Source organism: Drosophila bipectinata, chromosome 3L (assembly GCF_030179905.1).
Source record: "Drosophila bipectinata strain 14024-0381.07 chromosome 3L, DbipHiC1v2, whole genome shotgun sequence".
Lineage (NCBI taxonomy): Eukaryota > Metazoa > Arthropoda > Insecta > Diptera > Drosophilidae > Drosophila > Drosophila bipectinata.
Genome location: NC_091738.1, coordinates 19,860,667 through 19,881,683, shown reverse-complemented (window position 1 = coordinate 19,881,683; position 21,017 = coordinate 19,860,667). Strand labels below are relative to the sequence as shown.

The 21,017-nt window shown below is 52.7% G+C and overlaps 2 protein-coding genes across 9 annotated transcripts; both read left to right on the top strand.

Moving 5' to 3' along the window:
- Positions 1–79: 79 nt before the first annotated feature.
- Positions 80–19,013, top strand: LOC108121097 (dynein heavy chain, cytoplasmic). 8 transcript variants are annotated; one of them, XM_017235028.3, is made up of 16 exons: positions 80–435; positions 1,856–2,430; positions 2,489–3,323; positions 3,387–3,990; positions 4,050–4,155; positions 4,466–4,504; positions 4,673–4,828; positions 4,888–7,542; positions 7,600–9,000; positions 9,083–9,109; positions 9,168–10,320; positions 10,381–12,489; positions 13,458–13,656; positions 14,049–14,166; positions 14,231–17,835; positions 17,891–19,013. In XM_017235028.3, exons 1-16 carry the CDS (start codon positions 192–194, stop codon positions 18,054–18,056), a joined length of 13,992 nt encoding a protein of 4,663 aa, XP_017090517.1. In that variant the 5' UTR covers positions 80–191; the 3' UTR covers positions 18,057–19,013. The 8 variants fall into 8 exon arrangements, with proteins under 8 accessions (XP_017090517.1, XP_043069984.1, XP_043069992.1 ...); XM_043214049.2 differs by lacking the exon at positions 13,458–13,656 and adding an exon at positions 12,708–12,903; XM_043214057.2 differs by lacking the exon at positions 4,466–4,504.
- A 42-nt stretch (positions 19,014–19,055) lies between these two features.
- Positions 19,056–19,712, top strand: LOC138926240 (2,3-diketo-L-gulonate reductase-like). Its single transcript, XM_070279584.1, has one exon. It carries the CDS (start codon positions 19,056–19,058, stop codon positions 19,710–19,712), a length of 657 nt encoding a protein of 218 aa, XP_070135685.1.
- Positions 19,713–21,017: the final 1,305 nt, after the last annotated feature.

The following is a 21,017-nucleotide window of genomic DNA, read 5'->3' as shown; positions in this document are numbered from 1 at the left end:
GCAACGCCAGGCCCAGTTTTGCATTTCCGATATACTCCAGGTCTATCGGAATTTTTCCTTTTTTTGGCTGTATGGCTACGCTGAAGCTGCATTCGCGAAAAAAAACTTCACACGTAATTTTTCACTCGGAGTGAAAAATCCAATTGAACAAATTTAACTGCATTAAACCGAACAAAAACTAGTTTACAACCATGGGTGACTCCCTGGAGAACACCGACACCTCGGTGGATCCGGGCGTGAATGTGTCAATAGCCAATTACGATGCATTTGCCAACTATCTGCGTAAGGCGGTGACCATCTTGCTGCCGGACGACGATGTGGTGCCTGTGTCTTTAAACGCTGCTCTGGATGATCCAATCAACCAGGATACCATTCGCAAGTTCCTTTCGGATCCCCAGGTCCAGGCTCTTTATGTCCAGCGTAATTGCATTAAAGGTATGGAGAGTTTTTATGCCTCGCTGGCAAACAAGTACCACAAAAATTGCATACAAAATGGCGTCTGTTGAAGATAAAAGAAAGTTCCTAGAAGAATTGAAAGTTTAGTGGAATATGTAGCTACAAAAAGTATCTTCCAATTTGAAAATGACTCATTTTTATAGGTGTGCTATCAGAATACAAAACGAGTTAGTTAAAAATCAATTGGCCAGTTGTTTTTGGTTGAATTCCAATTGGATATGTATGTTTCCTAATAAGGTCGACTTTTGATTGCTCTACTTATTGGAATCCTGTATTATTTGTTATTTATTTCTAAAAATAATTTTATATTTATATGTATATTTATTTCAAAAATGGTTACATTATGGTAAATTGATGTATTTGACGAAATTGATGTTAATTCCTGGAGATAAAAAATATTTAACAAATAAAAATAAGATTCAGTTTAAGTAGGAACTTATGCGGATTATGTATTATGTGTTGTGAATCCAAAAATATTTTTTTTACAAAAAAAGAAACGTGAGCTTGTAAACTCCGTATTAAAGAAATGGATTATATGGACAAATTTTTCCAGAATAAATATAGTTATGATACTTGGGGAACATACGATCAAAATATAAGATTTATAATATAAAAACATTAATAACCAAACCCCTTGTATGTGTAAAAAATACACTTGCAGTTTCAGTCTATGTTATAGTCGCTACTCTTTTTGTTAGGGCATCAAATCAAGTTTCTGCGCATGACGTCAGCTCATCTGACTCACACTTCGATAACGATAGCGCGATGAATCCGGTTTTCCGATAACTTCCGTCAGCTGTTTTGCCATTCGCCGGCTGCCGGCTTTTGTTTGTTTGTAAACAAAGCGAGCAACAGGTTGGCTTTGTTTACGGAAGCGACCTTGGAAGTTGCGCACACATTGACCCACTGACTCTGTTACTCGCGACTTTGGGGCTGTCATTGACATTGGCAGTGGGAAATGGCATTGGCATTGCCAACAGGGCCACCTGTGCGGGAGCAATGACAGCGCCAAGGTCCAGCCTTGAGCGCACGAATTTTGAAGGTTCTCCCTTGGCCGCTAAATTTCCGGAGGTCGACGCCTTGGTAATGAAATTGTGTCAGTGCCGTGCCATTGAGTCCAATGCCAAATGGGTCGTGTCGGTTGTGGGTGAGGGTGAGTGCCGTACTTACTTATGAGTACCGTTTAGGGGGGTCTGGGGGGTTTAGGCAATCAACGATAATGGTAGTTTATTTTGTGTTCTTATCGGGTGGTTGTGGGTGGTGCAACTCGTTATCTTTATTTGCTTCCAGGATTAAGTGCTGAGGTTAAATCTACTAAGCAGGGTAGGAGTACTGCATTAAAATTCCACAGCTTGTTAATGAATTTCGTATGGGTGCTTATACAATCTAATCTTTGCAGAGGACGACAGCGAGCAGCCTGCGGAGGGCGAGGAGGAAAAGGAGCAGGTCACCTACCAGATCAGCAACGATGTCCACTTCACCAACAGCCGCATGGCCTCCTTGGCTTGCATCAAGCGTGGCTTGGTGGTGGAGGCGGACAAGTCGATTCACTCGCAGCTGCGGCTGATCAACTTCTCGGACGGATCTCCTTACGAGACGCTGCACGCGTTCATCAGTAAGTCCCTGGCGCCGTACTTCAAGTCTTACGTCAAAGAGTCGGGACGCGCTGACCGTGACGGCGACAAGATGGCTCCTTCCGTGGAGAAGAAGCTGGCCGAGCTGGAGATGGGACTGCTGCACTTGCAGCAGAACATCGACATACCGGAAATCACTCTGACGGCCCACCAAACCGTCAACAACGTGATTCGGAAGTGCGCCGACGACGGCCGCAAGGCGAAGGTGGCAGACTTCGGGGACAGGGTGGAGGACTCCACGTTCCTGAACCAGCTGCAGACCGGTGTCAACCGCTGGATCACCGAAATCAAAAAGGTGACCAAGCTGAACCGTGACCCGGGGTCGGGCACTGCTCTGCAGGTGAGTCTTTAAATTAAAAAACCTTGTTATACACTTACCCATTATGGCTTTCTTTTAGGAAATCTCATTTTGGCTGAATCTGGAGCGTGCTCTCTACCGCATTCAGGAGAAGCGCGAGTCGCCGGAGGTGGCTCTGACCTTGGATATTCTGAAGCATGGCAAGCGTTTCCATGCCACTGTGTCCTTCGACACGGACACTGGCCTAAAACAGGCCCTGGCCACCGTGGCCGATTATAATCCCTTGATGAAGGACTTTCCCATTAACGATCTGCTTTCCGCCACCGAGCTGGAGAAGATTCGTCCGGCCGTGCAGCAGATATTCTCGCATTTGCGCAAGGTGCGCAACACCAAGTATCCCATCCAGCGATGCCTGAAGCTCATCGAGGCCATCTCGCGGGACTTATCCCAACAGCTGCTGAAGGTGCTGGGCACCCGGCGTCTGATGCACATCCCCTTCGATGAGTTCGAGCGCGTGATGAACCAGTGCTTCGAGATCTTTAGCTGCTGGGACGACGAGTACGACAAGCTGCAGGGGCTCTTGCGCGACATTGTGAAGAAGAAGCGCGACGAGCACCTTAAGATGGTCTGGCGCGTCTCACCGGCCCACAAGAAGCTGCAGACGCGCATGGAACACATGCGCAAGTTCCGGCGCCAGCATGAGCAGCTGCGCACTGTCATCTTGCGGGTCCTGCGGCCCAACAAGCCGGCAGTGAGCGAGGACGGCACCACTGCTGAGACCAAGCAGCCCTACAGCCTGGACGCTGCTGATGCCAATGCCATCGAGGAGGTGAACCTGGCCTATGAGAACGTCAAGGAGGTGGACTGCCTGGACATTACCAAGGAGGGGTCAGAGGCCTGGGAGGCGGCTGTCAAGCGTTATGAGGAGAAGATCGGTGGGTGTACTTCTTTCTGAATGAATATCCAGCATGACTATAACACATTTTGAATGTCTTTAGATCGCGTGGAAACCCGCATCACAGCTCACCTGCGCGACCAGCTCGGAACTGCGAAGAACGCCAACGAAATGTTCCGCATCTTCTCGCGCTTCAACGCGCTCTTTGTGCGTCCGCACATCCGTGGGGCTATCCGCGAGTACCAGACACAGCTTATTCAGCGGGTGAAGGACGACATCGAGGCACTGCACGAAAAGTTTAAGGTGCAGTATCCGCAGAGCAAGAGCTGCCGCCTGTCCTCGGTGCGGGATCTGCCGCCAGTAGCTGGCTCCATCATCTGGGCCCGCCAGATCGACAATCAGCTGACCATGTACTTGAAGCGCGTCGAGGACGTGCTGGGCAAGGGCTGGGAGACCCACATTGAGGGCCAAAAGCTGAAGGCGGACGGCGACAGCTTCCGTGCAAAGCTGTCCATTTCAGATGTCTTCCACGAGTGGGCCCGCAAGGTCCAGGAACGCAATTTCGGAAGCACTGGTCGCATCTTCACCATTGAGTCCACTCGGTCCCGCATTGGACGTGGCAATGTGTTGCGCCTTAGGGTCAACTTCCTGCCGGAAATCATCACTTTGGCCAAGGAAGTGCGCAACATTAAGAACTTGGGCTTCAGGTAGGGCTTCAAAAGAATGCTTTCTAAGTTGTACTTCATGTGATTCCTATATCTTTTAGAGTTCCACTGACCATCGTGAACAAGGCGCATCAGGCGAACCAGATCTATCCGTATGCCATATCGCTGATTGAAAGTGTTCGCACCTACGAACGAACTCTCGAAAAGGTAGGCGCTGTCTTTGGGTTTCGGGGGACCTTCAATGGGACTTGCTTTTCTTTGGAAACCATTCTGTTCCGCTCTTACACTTTCCACAAATACACCCGTCACTCCACTTCCACCCAAGCACAAGATGTCACCATGCTGGAGCAAGCGCTCTGTACTCTTGCATTGCTTTGTTCCCGGCGTGCAGCTTGTCTTTCGTCACCCACCACATTTCGAACACTGACCACGCCTACACGTTTCCACCTAGTCTTAGTTGTGATATCCACACTCGTACTAAACCAACCGAACAACCAACAACCTTTCTTTCATGCAGCTTAATAATAGGAGTCTAGCACAAAATTCCGTATTCAAGGTAGTGTCCTATGTCCCCAAAGTTTGTTTCTAGTTCTTTGTGGCGTACCTGCAACCCTTTGATTTCCAATCTTAGTTTAGTTCTGTTACACCTCGCATGCCAATGAAAACCCAACTAGTTAGTGCATACTCTAAGATGGTTACTAACTAAACTTTGCCTGCCGTGCAGATCGAAGACCGCGCTAGCATTGTGCCCCTTGTGGCAGGCCTTCGCAAGGATGTCCTCAACCTGGTCTCCGAGGGAATCGGGCTCATCTGGGAGTCGTACAAGCTGGATCCGTACGTGCTTCGTTTGTCGGAGTGCGTCACCCAGTTCCAGGAGAAGGTAATGGCGGACATGTTGGTGGTCTTTCCTACTTATCCTTTCATTCATCCGTTTTTCAGGTGGATGACTTGCTCGTGGTGGAGGAACAGCTGGATGTGGACGTGCGCTCGCTAGAGACCTGTCCGTACAGTGCCGCCACTTTCGTGGAGATTCTTTCGAAGATCCAGCACGCCGTGGACGATCTGTCGCTGCGCCAGTACTCCAATCTGACTGTGTGGGTCACCCGATTGGATGAGGAGGTGGAGAAGAAGCTGGCTTTGCGACTGCAGGCCGGAATCCAAGCCTGGACCGAAGCCTTGACTGGCAACAAGAAGGAGGTAGACACCTCTATGGACACAGATGCTCCAGCCCAACCGACTCATAAGCTGGGAGGCGAACCGCAGATCCAGAACGCCGTGCACGAGATCAGGATTACCAACCAGCAGATGTATCTGTATCCCTCGATCGAGGAGGCTCGCTTCCAGATCATGCAACAGTTCTTCGCCTGGCAGGCCATTGTCACCTCGCAGGTGCGCCTCCAGTCCACCCGCTACCAGGTGGGCCTGGAGAAGCCAGTCTCGCAGACGTACCGCAATCTTCTGACGAAGCTGCCGGAGGGAAAGATTCTGGAGAACGCCTACGGAGCCATCGAGAACAAGGTGAGCGAGGTGCGCAACTATGTGGAGGAGTGGCTGCGCTACCAGAGCCTGTGGGATCTCCAGGCGGACATGCTCTACGGACGATTGGGGGAGGATGTCAACTTGTGGATCAAGTGCCTCAACGACATCAAGCAGTCCCGCACGACCTTCGACACCTCTGACACCCGACGGGCCTACGGTCCCATCATCATCGACTACGCCAAGGTGCAAGCGAAGGTTACTTTGAAGTACGACTCCTGGCACAAGGAGGCCCTGGGCAAGTTCGGAACCCTGCTGGGCACCGAGATGAGCACCTTCCACACCAAGGTGTCCAAGTCGAGAACCGACCTGGAGATGCAGAGCATCGAGGCGGCCAGCACCTCGGACGCTGTGAGCTTCATCACATACGTCCAGACCCTCAAGAAGGACATGATCGCCTGGGACAAGCAGGTTGAGGTGTTCAGGGAGGCTCAGCGCATCCTGGAGCGCCAGCGCTTCCAGTTCCCCAACAACTGGTTGCACGTGGACAACATTGAGGGCGAGTGGTCTGCCTTCAACGAAATCATCAAGCGCAAGGACACAGCCATCCAGACGCAAGTGGCCAGCCTGCAGGCGAAGATTGTGGCCGAGGACAAGGCAGTGGAGACCCGCACCGTGGACTTCCTCAACGACTGGGAGAAGACCAAGCCGACAGGCGGCAAGATTCGCCCCGACGATGCTTTGCAGCAACTGCAAATCTTCGAGAGCAAGTACTCCCGCTTGAAGGAGGAACGGGACAACGTGGCCAAGGCCAAGGAAGCCCTGGAGCTCCAGGAGTCCGCTGTGCCCAACAACAGCTCCGAGCGCATGAACGTGGCCCTGGAGGAGCTGCAGGATCTGCGCGGCGTCTGGAGCGAGCTCTCCAAGGTATGGACCCAGATCGACGAGACGCGTGAGAAGCCCTGGCTGTCAGTCCAGCCCAGGAAGTTGCGCCAGCAGCTGGAGGCTATGATGGCCCAGCTGAAGGAGCTGCCGGCTCGCCTGCGCATGTACGAGTCCTACGAGTACGTGAAGAAGCTGATTCAGAGCTACATCAAGGTGAACATGCTGATTGTGGAGCTGAAGTCCGACGCCCTGAAGGAGCGCCACTGGAAGCAGCTGACCAAGCAGCTGCGCGTCAACTGGGTCATCTCTGACCTAACCCTGGGCCAGGTCTGGGATGTAAACCTGCAGAAGAACGAGGGCGTCGTGAAGGACATCATCTTGGTGGCACAGGGCGAGATGGCTCTGGAGGAGTTCTTGAAGCAAGTGCGCGAGTCCTGGCAGAACTACGAGCTGGACCTCATCAACTACCAGAACAAGTGCCGCATCATCCGCGGGTGGGACGATCTGTTCAACAAGGTGAAGGAGCACATAAACTCGGTCGCCGCCATGAAGCTGTCGCCGTACTACAAGGTCTTCGAGGAGGAGGCCCTGACCTGGGAGGAGAAGCTGAACAGGATCAACGCCCTCTTCGATGTTTGGATCGACGTGCAGAGGCGCTGGGTGTACCTCGAGGGCATATTCTCGGGAAGCGCTGACATCAAGACTCTGCTCCCCGTGGAGACCTCTCGTTTCCAGAGCATCAGCTCCGAGTTCCTTGGACTAATGAAGAAGGTGACCAAGTCGCCCAAGGTCATGGACGTTTTGAACATCCCAGCAGTCCAGCGGTCCCTGGAACGTCTGGCCGATCTGCTGGGCAAGATCCAGAAGGCCCTGGGAGAGTATCTGGAGCGCGAGAGAACCTCGTTCCCGCGATTCTACTTCGTGGGAGACGAGGATCTGCTGGAAATCATCGGCAACAGCAAGAACATCGCCCGGCTGCAGAAGCACTTCAAGAAGATGTTTGCCGGCGTGGCCGCCATCCTCCTGAACGAGGAGAACAATGTGATCCTGGGCATATCGTCGCGCGAGGGCGAGGAGGTGCACTTCATTAACCCAGTGTCCACGGTGGAGCACCCCAAGATCAATGAGTGGCTGTCGCTTGTGGAGAAGCAGATGCGCTTCACGCTGGCCTCTCTTCTGGCCCAGGCCGTGCAGGACATCAAGCAGTTCCGCGACGGAAAGATCGACCCACAGGTGGGTTTGTTTCTGATGTAATCCTTTGGTAGTCTTCAATGGATTTGTTTCTTGCAGGCTTACATGGAGTGGTGCGACAAGTACCAGGCCCAGATCGTGGTCCTGGCCGCCCAGATTCTCTGGTCTGAGGATGTTGAGACAGCCCTGCAGCAGGCGTCCGAGAACAACAACGCCAAGCCCATGCAGCGCGTCCTCGGCAACGTGGAGAGCACTCTGAATGTCCTGGCAGACTCTGTTCTGCAGGAGCAGCCTCCCCTGCGCCGCCGCAAGCTGGAGCACTTGATCAACGAGTTTGTCCACAAGCGCACGGTGACTCGCCGACTGATCACCAATGGCGTGACTTCCCCCAAATCCTTCCAGTGGCTGTGCGAGATGCGCTTCTACTTCGATCCCCGCCAGACTGAGGTGCTGCAGCAGCTGACCATCCACATGGCGAACGCTCGCTTCTTCTACGGGTTCGAGTACTTGGGGGTGCAAGATCGATTGGTGCAGACCCCCCTAACGGATCGCTGCTATCTGACCATGACCCAGGCTCTGGAATCTCGGCTGGGAGGTTCTCCGTTCGGACCGGCAGGCACAGGAAAAACCGAGTCCGTGAAGGCTTTGGGCAACCAGCTAGGTCGCTTCGTTCTGGTCTTCAATTGCGATGAGACCTTCGACTTCCAGGCCATGGGCCGCATCTTTGTCGGCTTGTGCCAGGTGGGCGCCTGGGGATGCTTCGACGAGTTCAATCGACTGGAGGAGCGCATGCTCTCCGCCTGCTCGCAGCAGATCCAAACCATCCAGGAGGCGTTGAAGTACGAGATGGACAGCAACAAGGAGAGCATCTCGGTGGAGCTGGTGGGCAAGCAGGTGCGCGTCTCGCCGGACATGGCCATTTTCATCACCATGAACCCGGGCTACGCCGGTCGCTCCAATCTGCCGGACAACTTGAAGAAGCTCTTCCGCTCGCTGGCCATGACCACGCCGGACCGCCAGCTGATTGCCGAGGTGATGCTCTTCTCCCAGGGCTTCCGCTCCGCCGAGAAACTGGCCTGCAAGATCGTGCCCTTCTTCAAGCTCTGCGACGAGCAGCTCTCCAACCAGAGCCACTACGACTTCGGGCTGCGTGCTCTGAAGTCCGTGCTGATCTCGGCCGGAAACGTGAAGCGCGACCGCATAATGAAGATCAAGGAGCAGATGAAGCAGCGCGGCGACGAGAACATCGACGAGGCCTCGGTGGCCGAGAACCTGCCGGAGCAGGAGATCCTCATCCAGTCGGTGTGCGAGACCATGGTGCCCAAGTTGGTGGCCGAGGACATTCCACTGCTCTTCTCGCTCCTCAGCGATGTGTTCCCGAATGTGGGCTACACCCGTGCCGAAATGAAGGGGCTGAAGGAGGAGATTCGCAAGGTGTGCCAGGAGGACTATCTGGTCTGCGGCGAGGGCGACGAGCAGGGCGCCGCCTGGATGGAGAAGGTAAGATGGGCGCTAGCCTGTAGCCAGTACTCTTAACTCACTTCATAACCATTCGATCCACACATGCTTACTAACCAAACAGGGACTCGGCTCCACCTGGGTGGACAAAGTAACTAGTCCACATCGAGAGCTCCTCGTACTTACTGACAACCCCTTCCTTCCCCCAGGTGCTGCAACTTTACCAGATCTCCAATCTAAACCACGGCCTGATGATGGTCGGTCCATCTGGGTCCGGCAAGTCCACCGCCTGGAGGACCCTTCTCAAAGCCCTGGAGCGCTTCGAGGGCGTTGAAGGCGTGGCTCATGTGATTGACCCGAAGGCCATTTCGAAGGAGGCCCTTTACGGTGTCCTGGACCCGAACACCCGCGAATGGACCGATGGCTTGTTCACCCACATTCTGCGCAAGATCATCGACAATGTGCGCGGCGAGATCAACAAGCGGCAGTGGATCATATTCGATGGCGACGTGGATCCCGAATGGGTGGAGAACCTCAACTCCGTGCTGGACGACAACAAGCTCCTGACTCTCCCCAACGGAGAGCGTCTTTCCCTGCCCCCCAATGTCCGGGTGATGTTTGAGGTGCAGGATCTGAAGTTCGCCACGCTGGCCACAGTGTCCCGTTGCGGCATGGTCTGGTTCTCGGAGGATGTCCTCTCCACGGAGATGATATTCGAAAACTATTTGTCGCGACTGCGGAGCATTCCGCTGGAAGACGGCGACGAGGACTTTGTGGGCGTCATCAAGCCGGCAAAGGACAAGGAGGAAGAGGTCTCACCCTCTCTCCAGGTGCAGCGAGACATTGCCTTGTTGCTGCAGCCCTTCTTCTCCGCCGACGGCATCGTGGTGCGGACTCTGGAGTACGCGATGGACCAGGAGCACATCATGGACTTCACCCGTCTGCGCGCCCTCAGCTCCCTGTTCTCCATGCTGAACCAGTCGGCCAGGAACGTCTTGAACTTCAACTCCCAGCACCCGGACTTCCCGTGCTCCGCCGACCAGCTGGAGCACTACATTCCCAAGGCTCTAGTGTATTCGGTTCTCTGGTCGTTCGCTGGCGACGCCAAGCTCAAGGTGCGCACTGACCTCGGCGACTTTGTGAGGAGTGTGACCACCGTTCCCCTACCAGGAGCAGCAGGTGCTCCGATTATTGACTTCGAGGTGAGCATGAACGGCGAATGGGTGCCCTGGAGCAACAAGGTGCCAGTCATCGAGGTGGAAACACACAAGGTGGCCTCGCCGGACATTGTGGTGCCCACGCTGGACACCGTGCGCCACGAGTCGCTACTCTACACCTGGCTGGCGGAGCACAAGCCATTGGGTGAGCTTAGAGTTCTTCATAGTCCAATCGTGGGATGCCTTTAATAACTTTTCGTTTCAGTGCTCTGCGGACCCCCTGGCTCCGGTAAGACCATGACCCTGTTCTCGGCTCTTCGCGCCCTGCCGGACATGGAAGTGGTGGGCTTGAACTTCTCGTCGGCCACCACGCCGGAGCTGCTGCTCAAGACCTTCGACCACTACTGCGAGTACCGCAAGACCCCCAACGGAGTGGTGCTCTCGCCCGTTCAGATCGGCAAGTGGCTGGTGCTCTTCTGCGATGAAATCAATCTCCCGGACATGGACAGCTACGGCACACAGCGTGTGATTTCCTTCCTGCGACAGCTGGTGGAGCACAAGGGCTTCTACCGGGCCAGCGACCAAGCCTGGGTGTCCCTGGAGCGCATCCAGTTCGTAGGCGCTTGCAATCCGCCCACCGATCCTGGTCGCAAGCCCTTGTCGCATCGGTTCCTGCGACATGTGCCCATCATCTACGTGGACTACCCTGGAGAGACTTCGCTGAAGCAGATCTATGGCACCTTCTCGCGCGCCATGCTGCGGCTGATGCCAGCCCTGCGTGGCTACGCCGAGCCCCTGACCAACGCCATGGTGGAGTTCTACCTGGCCTCCCAGGATCGGTTCACCCAGGACATGCAGCCGCATTACGTGTATTCCCCGCGAGAGATGACCCGCTGGGTGCGCGGTATCTGCGAAGCCATTCGTCCTTTGGACTCGCTGCCCGTTGAAGGCTTGGTGCGTCTCTGGGCTCACGAAGCCCTGCGTCTGTTCCAGGATCGTCTGGTGGATGATTCGGAGCGTCGCTGGACCAATGAGAACATTGACTTGGTGGGCCAGAAGCACTTCCCCGGCATCAATCAGGAGGAGGCTCTCCAGCGCCCGATCCTCTACAGTAACTGGCTCAGCAAGGACTACATGCCGGTGAACCGCGAGGAGCTGCGTGACTACGTGCGCGCCAGGCTGAAGGTCTTCTACGAGGAGGAGCTGGACGTGCCGCTGGTGCTGTTCGACGAGGTCTTGGATCACGTTCTGCGTATCGATCGTATTTTCCGCCAGCCGCAAGGTCACCTGCTGCTTATTGGTGTGTCCGGTGCCGGAAAGACTACGCTTTCCCGGTTTGTGGCCTGGATGAATGGCTTGTCCATCTTCCAGATCAAGGTGCACAACAAGTACACGAGCGAGGACTTCGACGAGGATCTGCGATGCGTTCTGCGTCGCTCCGGCTGTAAGGACGAGAAGATTGCCTTCATTTTGGATGAGTCCAACGTGCTGGACTCTGGTTTCTTGGAGCGCATGAACACCCTCCTGGCCAACGGAGAGGTGCCCGGATTGTTCGAGGGCGACGAGTACACCACCCTGATGACCCAGTGCAAGGAGGGCGCTCAGCGAGAGGGGCTCATGCTGGACTCCAGCGACGAGCTGTACAAGTGGTTTACCCAGCAGGTGATGCGCAACCTCCACGTGGTCTTCACCATGAACCCCTCCACGGATGGGCTGAAGGACCGCGCGGCTACCTCGCCGGCTCTCTTCAATCGTTGTGTGCTGAACTGGTTCGGCGACTGGTCTGACTCGGCCCTGTTCCAGGTGGGCAAGGAGTTCACAACGCGCGTGGACCTCGAGAAACCCAACTGGCACGCACCGGACTTCTTCCCCTCGGTGTGCCCGCTGGTGCCGGCGAATCCCACGCACCGCGATGCCGTCATCAACTCCTGCGTGTACGTCCACCAGACCCTGCACCAGGCCAACGCTCGATTGGCGAAACGCGGCGGCCGCACTATGGCGGTCACTCCTCGCCACTATCTGGACTTCATCCATCACTTTGTGAAGCTGTACAACGAGAAGCGCAGCGACCTGGAGGAGCAGCAGCTCCACCTCAACGTGGGTCTGAACAAGATCGCCGAGACCGTGGAGCAGGTGGAGGAGATGCAGAAGTCGCTGGCGGTGAAGAAGCAGGAACTGCAGGCCAAGAACGAGGCTGCCAACGCCAAGCTCAAGCAGATGTTCCAGGACCAGCAAGAGGCCGAGAAGAAGAAGATCCAGTCGCAGGAGATCCAGATCCGGCTGGCCGACCAAACAGTCAAGATCGAGGAGAAGCGCAAATATGTGATGGCCGACCTGGCTCAGGTGGAGCCGGCTGTCATCGAAGCCCAGCAAGGTGAGTTCGTCGGGCGACAGGGCACCAGAGGGAGGGACATAAAGATCTGTTACCTAGCATTAAGGTATTCCCTAAGGACGAAGTGTCGCGAGACTGTGTTGTGTCCACAAGGAGGGACCTCATCGCCTTTGATTTCAATAATTATAATGACGTGTTTTTAATTTTGAACCCCACCACACCACACCCAACTCACTGCCACATTCCCACTCCTCCCATAGCCGTTAGCTCGATCAAAAAGAAACACCTGGCCGAGGTGAGGTCGATGGCCAATCCACCGGCCGTGGTCAAGCTGGCCCTGGAGTCGGTCTGCGAGCTGCTGAACGAGAGTGCCACCGACTGGAAGGCCATTAGGGGCATCCTCGTTAAAGACAGCTTCATCTCCTCGATCGTTAACTTGGAGACTGACAAGATCACGTACGCAACCTTTCTCTCTAGCATCACGCTCACTCTTCAGCACCTCATCTCTAATCCGAACCGCGATCGATCCTCCTCCCATAAATGTATAATCCAAACATGCCATCCATAACCCAACATGTACACTGTATACTCCAACCAACACCAAAGCATACGCAGCGCACTGGCTAAGCTCAACATATAACCCCTAACCGATACCCAGGACATCCGATGTCCGAGGCTGTATAGACGTTGTCGCCTCTGTGTGTGTGAAACTAAAGACTGACCTTTCGAAAGAGGGATGCTCCACAGGACACTGTCTCACAGATTCTCGATCGGCTGGCCGATCCTACTGTACTTATTTTGAGGTCACTAGAGGTGGTGCAAGGGTATGACTAACCAGTCGTAACCCCGAGCGAAGACTAGGTGCCAGATGTAACGCCCCGAGAGAGCGGGTCCTTAGTAAATAACTATAACTAGCCTAATCTAATAACATCCGTTTATTAATTCTGATCCTCCTCGTTAACCACTCCCAACCCATCGACCATCGACCATCGACGATCGACGATGTGCAGCGGTCAAGTCGATACGCAAGCAACAGCTCGTTGAGGTGCGAACCATGGCTAATCCACCGTCGGTGGTCAAGTTGGCCCTGGAATCGATCTGCCTGCTGCTGGGCGAGAATGCGACCGATTGGAAATCGATCCGGGCCGTGATCATGCGCGAAAATTTCATAAATTCAATTGTATCTAACTTCGGTACCGAGAACATAACGTAAGCATGAACCAAGTTATTACCAACACCCACACCCATTTCGTTCTCGACTCGAATCCAGTTGTTTCTCGTTGATGTTTTTGATGTTGATGCTGTTATGCCCTAGTTTTGAGAGTAGAAATTGGATTTTGTTTGATTTTGTTGCGTAGTTTTGTTTCACAGGCGAGCTGCGGCCGCCCTATGGTTTGTAAATATTTGCAATACTCTCTAATGCCTACTTATTTTCAAACTAATTTTGGTTATTGGCTGCCACTTTTGTTTGAACTTTAATGGTTTTGGGCGAACTTTTCGCTGGTTCGTAGTAATCCCCATGCTTTGCTTGCCTTCATACTCACTAACCACCAAACCCCTGGCTTGAGGCTCGTCTAATAATGATCTTGTATTCCCGAAAGCGATGAGGTGCGCGAGAAGATGAAGTCCAAGTACCTCAGCAACCCAGACTACAACTTCGAGAAGGTCAACCGTGCCAGTATGGCGTGCGGACCCATGGTTAAATGGGCCATAGCTCAGGTGAGACTAATGCTCATGATGAGTAAGAAAGGACTCCTTTAACTTGATTCCGTTCCACTTCCAGATTGAGTATGCCGACATGCTGAAGCGCGTCGAGCCCTTGCGCGAGGAGTTGCGCTCGCTGGAGGAGCAGGCCGACGTTAACCTGGCCAGCGCCAAGGAGACCAAGGACCTGGTGGAGCAGCTGGAGCGCAGCATCGCTGCCTACAAGGAGGAGTACGCTCAGTTGATTTCCCAGGCCCAGGCCATCAAAACGGATCTGGAGAACGTCCAGGCCAAGGTGGACCGCTCGATCGCTTTGCTCAAGAGCCTCAACATTGAGCGAGAGCGTTGGGAGTCTACCAGCGAGACGTTCAAGTCTCAGATGTCCACGATTGTGGGCGACGTGCTGCTGTCCGCAGCCTTCATAGCCTACGGTGGCTACTTCGACCAGCACTATCGGTTGAATCTGTTCACCACCTGGTCGCAGCATCTCCAGGCGGCCAGCATCCAATACCGGGCAGACATTGCACGCACCGAGTATCTGTCCAATCCCGACGAGCGCCTCAGGTGGCAGGCCAACGCCCTGCCCACGGACGACTTGTGCACGGAGAACGCCATCATGCTGAAGCGCTTCAACCGCTACCCTCTGATCATCGATCCCTCGGGTCAGGCCACTACCTTCCTGCTCAACGAATATGCCGGAAAGAAAATCACGAAGACGTCCTTCTTGGACGACTCCTTCCGCAAGAATCTGGAGTCCGCGCTCCGCTTCGGTAATCCTTTGCTGGTGCAAGACGTGGAGAACTATGATCCTATTCTGAATCCCGTGCTCAATCGCGAACTGCGTCGCACGGGTGGTCGAGTGCTGATCACTCTCGGTGACCAGGACATTGACTTGTCACCCTCGTTCGTCATATTCCTGTCCACTCGGGATCCCACTGTCGAATTCCCTCCGGACATCTGCTCCAGAGTTACGTTTGTGAACTTCACTGTGACTCGCAGCTCGCTCCAGTCGCAGTGCTTGAACCAAGTGCTGAAGGCGGAGCGCCCAGACATCGATGAGAAGCGCTCCGATCTTCTGAAGCTGCAGGGCGAGTTCCGCCTGCGACTCCGCCAGCTGGAGAAGAGCCTGCTGCAGGCGCTGAACGACGCCAAGGGCAAGATCCTGGACGACGACTCGGTGATTACCACCCTGGAGACCCTCAAGAAGGAGGCCTACGACATCAACCAGAAGGTGGACGAGACCGACAAGGTCATAGCTGAGATTGAGACGGTATCCCAGCAGTACCTTCCCCTCTCGGTGGCGTGCAGCAATATTTACTTCACCATGGACAGCCTTAACCAGGTGCACTTCCTGTACCAGTACTCGCTGAAGATGTTCCTCGACATATTCTCAACCGTTCTGTACAACAATCCGAGGTTGGAGGGCAAGTCCGACCACTCGGAGCGTCTGGGCATCGTGACCAAGGATCTGTTCCAGGTCTGCTACGAAAGAGTGGCCCGTGGAATGCTCCACAACGACCGGCTGACCTTCGCTCTGCTCATGTGCAAGATCCATCTGAAGGGCACCTCGGAGTCCAACCTGGATGCCGAGTTCAACTTCTTCCTGCGCAGCCGCGAAGGATTGCTGGCCAATCCCACGCCCGTGGAGGGCCTATCGGGCGAGCAGGTGGAAGGAGTCAACCGCCTGGCCACCCGGCTGCCCATCTTCCGGAAGCTGCTTGAGAAAGTGCGCGCCATGCCGGAGCTGGGTGCCTGGCTGCAGCAGAGCTCTCCGGAGCAGGTGGTGCCGCAGTTGTGGGACGAGTCCAAGGCCCTCAGCCCGATAGTTAGCTCCGTTCATCAGCTGCTGCTGATTCAGGCCTTCCGGCCGGACCGCGTCATCGCCGCCGCTCACAATGTGGTGAACACGGTTCTGGGCGAGGACTTCATGCCCAACGCCGAGCAGGAACTTGACTTTGCCAACGTGGTGGACAAGCAGTTGAACTGCAACACCCCGGCCCTGCTGTGCTCCGTGCCTGGATTCGATGCCTCTGGACGCGTGGATGACTTGGCTGCGGAGCAGAACAAGCAGATATCCAGCATCGCCATCGGATCCGCCGAGGGCTTCAACCAGGCCGAACGGGCCATCAACATGGCCTGCAAGAGCGGTCGCTGGGTCCTGCTGAAGAACGTTCACTTGGCGCCGCAATGGCTAGTCCAACTGGAGAAGAAGATGCATTCCTTGCAGCCACACTCCGGCTTCCGGCTCTTCCTTACTATGGAAATAAACCCGAAGGTGCCGGTCAACCTTCTCCGTGCAGGCCGCATCTTTGTGTTCGAACCTCCACCGGGTATTCGGGCCAACCTGTTGCGCACCTTCTCCACTGTTCCGGCTGCCAGGATGATGAAGGCCCCCAGCGAGCGTGCACGCCTGTACTTCCTGTTGGCCTGGTTCCATGCCATCGTCCAGGAGCGCCTCCGCTACGTGCCCCTGGGTTGGGCCAAGAAGTACGAGTTTAATGAGTCGGATCTTCGTGTCGCCTGCGATACGTTGGACACCTGGATCGACACCACAGCCATGGGTCGAACCAACCTCCCACCGGAGAAGGTGCCATGGGATGCTCTGGTCACGCTTCTGTCCCAGTCCATTTATGGAGGCAAGATCGACAACGACTTCGATCAGCGGCTGCTGACCTCCTTCCTGAAGAAACTCTTCACCGCCCGCAGCTTCGAGGCAGACTTTGCCTTGGTGGCCAATGTAGATGGATCCTCCGGTGGCCTCCGGCACATCACTATGCCAGACGGAACTCGCCGCGATCACTTCCTGAAGTGGATTGAGAACCTCACAGATCGCCAGACGCCTTCGTGGCTGGGACTGCCGAACAACGCCGAAAAGGTTCTGCTCACGACCAGGGGAACCGATCTGGTCAGCAAGCTGCTGAAGATGCAGCAGCTGGAGGACGACGATGAGCTGGCATACAGCGTGGAGGATCAGTCGGAGCAGTCGGCCTCTGCAGTGGCAAGAAGCGAGGACGGACGTCCGTCCTGGATGAAGACGCTGCACAACTCGGCCACCGCCTGGCTGGAACTGCTCCCGAAGAGCCTGCAGGTGCTGAAGCGCACAGTGGAGAACATCAAGGACCCACTGTACCGCTACTTCGAACGCGAGGTGACCAGCGGCGCCCGGCTGCTGCAGACGGTGATCCTAGATCTCCAGGATGTGGTCTTGATCTGCCAGGGCGAAAAGAAGCAGACCAACCACCACCGCTCCATGCTCTCCGAGCTGGTGCGCGGCATCATCCCGAAGGGCTGGAAGCGATACACTGTTCCTGCTGGCTGCACGGTGATCCAGTGGATCACGGACTTCAGCAACCGGGTGCAGCAGCTGCAGAAGGTGTCGCAGCTGGTCTCGCAGGCGGGAGCCAAGGAGCTGCAGGGCTTCCCCGTTTGGTTGGGTGGTCTGCTCAACCCGGAGGCCTACATAACGGCCACCAGGCAGTGCGTGGCCCAGGCGAACAGCTGGTCGCTCGAGGAGCTGGCCCTGGAAGTAACCATCACGGATGCTGGTCTAAAGACCGATCAGAAGGATTGTTGCTTCGGCGTAACCGGTTTGAAGCTCCAGGGCGCTCAATGCAAGAACAACGAGTTACTGCTCGCCTCCACCATTATGATGGACCTGTCCCTTACCATCCTCAAGTGGGTCAAGTAAGTACATTCCTATGATTCATTGGAGTTTTTATTAATCCAAGTTATCTACCAGGATCTCCTCGGAGACTCGTATCAGCAAGCTCACGTTGCCCGTCTACTTGAACTCCACCCGAACAGAGCTTCTCTTCACCGTGGACTTGGCTGTGGCTGCCGGACAGGATTCCCACAGTTTCTATGAGCGTGGCGTCGCCGTTTTGACTTCCACCGCCTTGAATTAAGTGCCCGAATATTTGGGATTCAACATCCGTATATCCACTATATCCCAACAATATACTCAGTATCCACTTTTGCATTAAAAATATTGTAATCCATATTAAAGAAATGTCTGCATTACACAAAATTCAGATAAAAAATCCAAAATCTACCAGGGGTGCCACAGAAATGCTCAAAAACACTGAAAATGATTACCCAGGCACAGAATTCCGAGTGGTTTAGCCAAGACAAAAACCATTGGGGTGCAAGTTAAATGAGGTGCCTGCTTGCATAATGAAACACTTCTTTTTGGCTTCCTATTGATTTGTAATATATTGGGGAAACAAAATTAATTAAAATGCATTACAATGACAAATTTAATTTATAATAAATGGGGGAAAAAAATATGAGCTTCATTCAATACATTTAATTTTCCAAATTTACTCCGAATTCGGATGACAAAACGTGGCATCACTGTCAATCAAAATCACCCTCAAAACTGTAAAGTTTTTTGGACACTTCAAAAAAATTTTTTTTTCAAGAATGAATTAATGAATTTATTGATTTTTTCGCATAAAAATAAAGTTTTTTTTTGACGGATTTTTAGGAAAACACTAGAATGATTTTTTGTGTTTTTTAAATCATCCAAAACAGACGAAATTGAAATTGTAGCGTGTTAATTGATACACAGGCACCCCTATATAATATTCATAGGATAAAAGTGCTTAAAAAGTCCAAGTAGATTGATGTTTGAAAGTCTTGTTAAAAATGTACTAAAGTACTCTAAATATTACTTACCAATCAAACCTAAGAAATATTGGAAAAGGCTCTCTGGAACATGTAGTATTAGATTAGAGATCAGACCGAGATTCAAAAAGAACTTAAAGCTAGAATCTGAGCATGTTTCAGGAGCATCTTTACCTTGCTTGCTTTTCAAATATGACCCCAGTAACCCGTAAATATATATAAACACTTAGCCACCCTAGCTGGATATTTCTTTTCACTTACATCCTGGAATGCTAACCATGTTGTGGCTCAACCGACCAATTCAATGCCTCGCCAGGACAAGTCGAAGCCATCGCACCTACCACAGGGCCTTACCTGCGCATCGGGGTTTCCAGAAACCCATCACTTTCCCGGTGCAGCGAGGTGAAACATCTCTGGTCCTGGTGGATGAGGCGCGCCGATTCATACAGGATTGTTTGCTTCGGATGAATGTGCCTACAAGTAAGTTGCGTTCCATTAGCGAGTTCTTGGTGGTGGCCGATTATCGCGGAAACTTCGGAAACGGCCTGAATCGCTTGGATGGCTATCTGAGTGACCTGCAAATGGGCCATGCCAGGGCGGACGCCGAGCCAAGCGTCATTAACGAAACAGCCGCCACAGCCCACGTGGACGGCAACTCCGCTTTGGGCGTCATTGTGGGGGATTTCTGCATGGATCTGGCTGTTCAGAAAGCCCAGAAAGCGGGCATAGGATTCGTGGTAGCCAAGAAGTCGCATCACTTTGGAATGGCTAGTTGGTATGCTTTCCGGGCGGCGGTTCGTGGCTTCGCCGGCCTGGTGATGTCAAATGCCGTGCCCTCTAGGGTGTCACCGGATTCTCAGGAGGCTAGCATTGGAGCCAATTGCTTGCCAATTTATATAAAAAATAAACTAAATAAACTACCTAATATTTTTTAATGACTCATATATCGAAAGAAAGGTACATATGTCCCTTTAATTTTGTAAAAGACCGCATTAAAAAATATCAAGCCAATTCGCTGAATTCTGAGCTTGAGTGGACTTAAAAAAAAACCATTTCCGTTTTTTGTCGCGTGCGTTCCACACAATGTTTGCTCAAATTTTTTACCAAAAATAGTTCAGTATTAAGGCTCTGAAACACTGAAAACATTGGGTGAAAAAACGTAATACTTTTTTTTATTGCACTTTAAACGCGTACGATTATCGCGTGCGTGTCTATGGAATTGCCCATATACCTTAAAGGGTCGGACAGGTCTCCTTCACTGCGTTGCACTCTTTTAACCAAAATTATAATACCCTCTGCAAGGGCATAAAAAATAGGGGCTTAAATAAGCTTTTTATGAAAAAAAAAGAAAAAAAAAAAAACAAAACTTGTTCTATAACGAGCATTTATTTTTTTAGAATTAAGAAAGTTGCTTTGATTTGGTTTTTTTTTTCTTATCGGATTCGCTCAGAAAGGGTAAACATATTCGTCCCATATGTCATTCATATATTGCTTCATATTTAGGTGGGGTTGCAAGTTGCGGATTAATTCATGATGGGCGTTTTGTATGATCAATCGTCGAATGTTAGCAAACAATTGGCTGTGCTCCCTTAACAAGAATTTGCAGGTCGGTATAATTTTATCCAATACGATGATCCGCCAATTTGTTTCAATTTTCACATTTTCCAGGAAAGACTCCATATTAATCGCTCCGTCTACGGTTGACGTGACACGTTCATTAGAAGAAAACCCCGATATCGCGTTATTAGCGCTCGAGGCTTTTTTAGAAGAAGTCCCCACACTTCCACTAAAAACGCTATATGCCGCACCCAACTTGATGCTTAAATTGTCCAGTTCATTCGTCTCACTCGAGGAACTCGTTTCAGTCAAGCTTTTGACGACGTCCAGTCGTCCCCCCAGAGTAAATTTATTTGGTACGTACCATCCATATTCGTTTAATAGCTCGACGACCCTTTTCGTACGATCAAAGGCTGGCATGTTATTGTTATCCACGATGGAAGAAAGTTCCTTGATGAATAATGGGTTCGGATCTATTCTACTTTCGTCCACTGAAAGTAGCATTTTCTTGATTAAGAGTGAGACGACTGCATTCCTAGTTTTATTTGAACTTTTCGAAGTTTTTGTTTTTTCTTTTGAATAATCCGTCTCAACTGATATGATGAATGCTGATATTTCAATGGAAAATCCATTTTGATTAGATTCTGTTAAATCTGTTGTATGAACCGTTTCGATAACACGCT

Excerpts from the sequence above, each read along its gene's own strand:
- LOC138926240 (XM_070279584.1), top strand. The coding sequence starts at position 19,056 with ATGTTGTGGCTCAACCGACCAATTCAATGCCTCGCCAGGACAAGTCGA.
- LOC108121097 (XM_017235028.3), top strand. The coding sequence starts at position 192 with ATGGGTGACTCCCTGGAGAACACCGACACCTCGGTGGATCCGGGCGTG. Across the intron at positions 3,991-4,049 it reads ATTAAGAACTTGGGCTTCAG|AGTTCCACTGACCATCGTGA; the intron begins GTAGGGCTTCAA and ends TATATCTTTTAG. Across the intron at positions 14,167-14,230 it reads TTAAATGGGCCATAGCTCAG|ATTGAGTATGCCGACATGCT; the intron begins GTGAGACTAATG and ends TTCCACTTCCAG.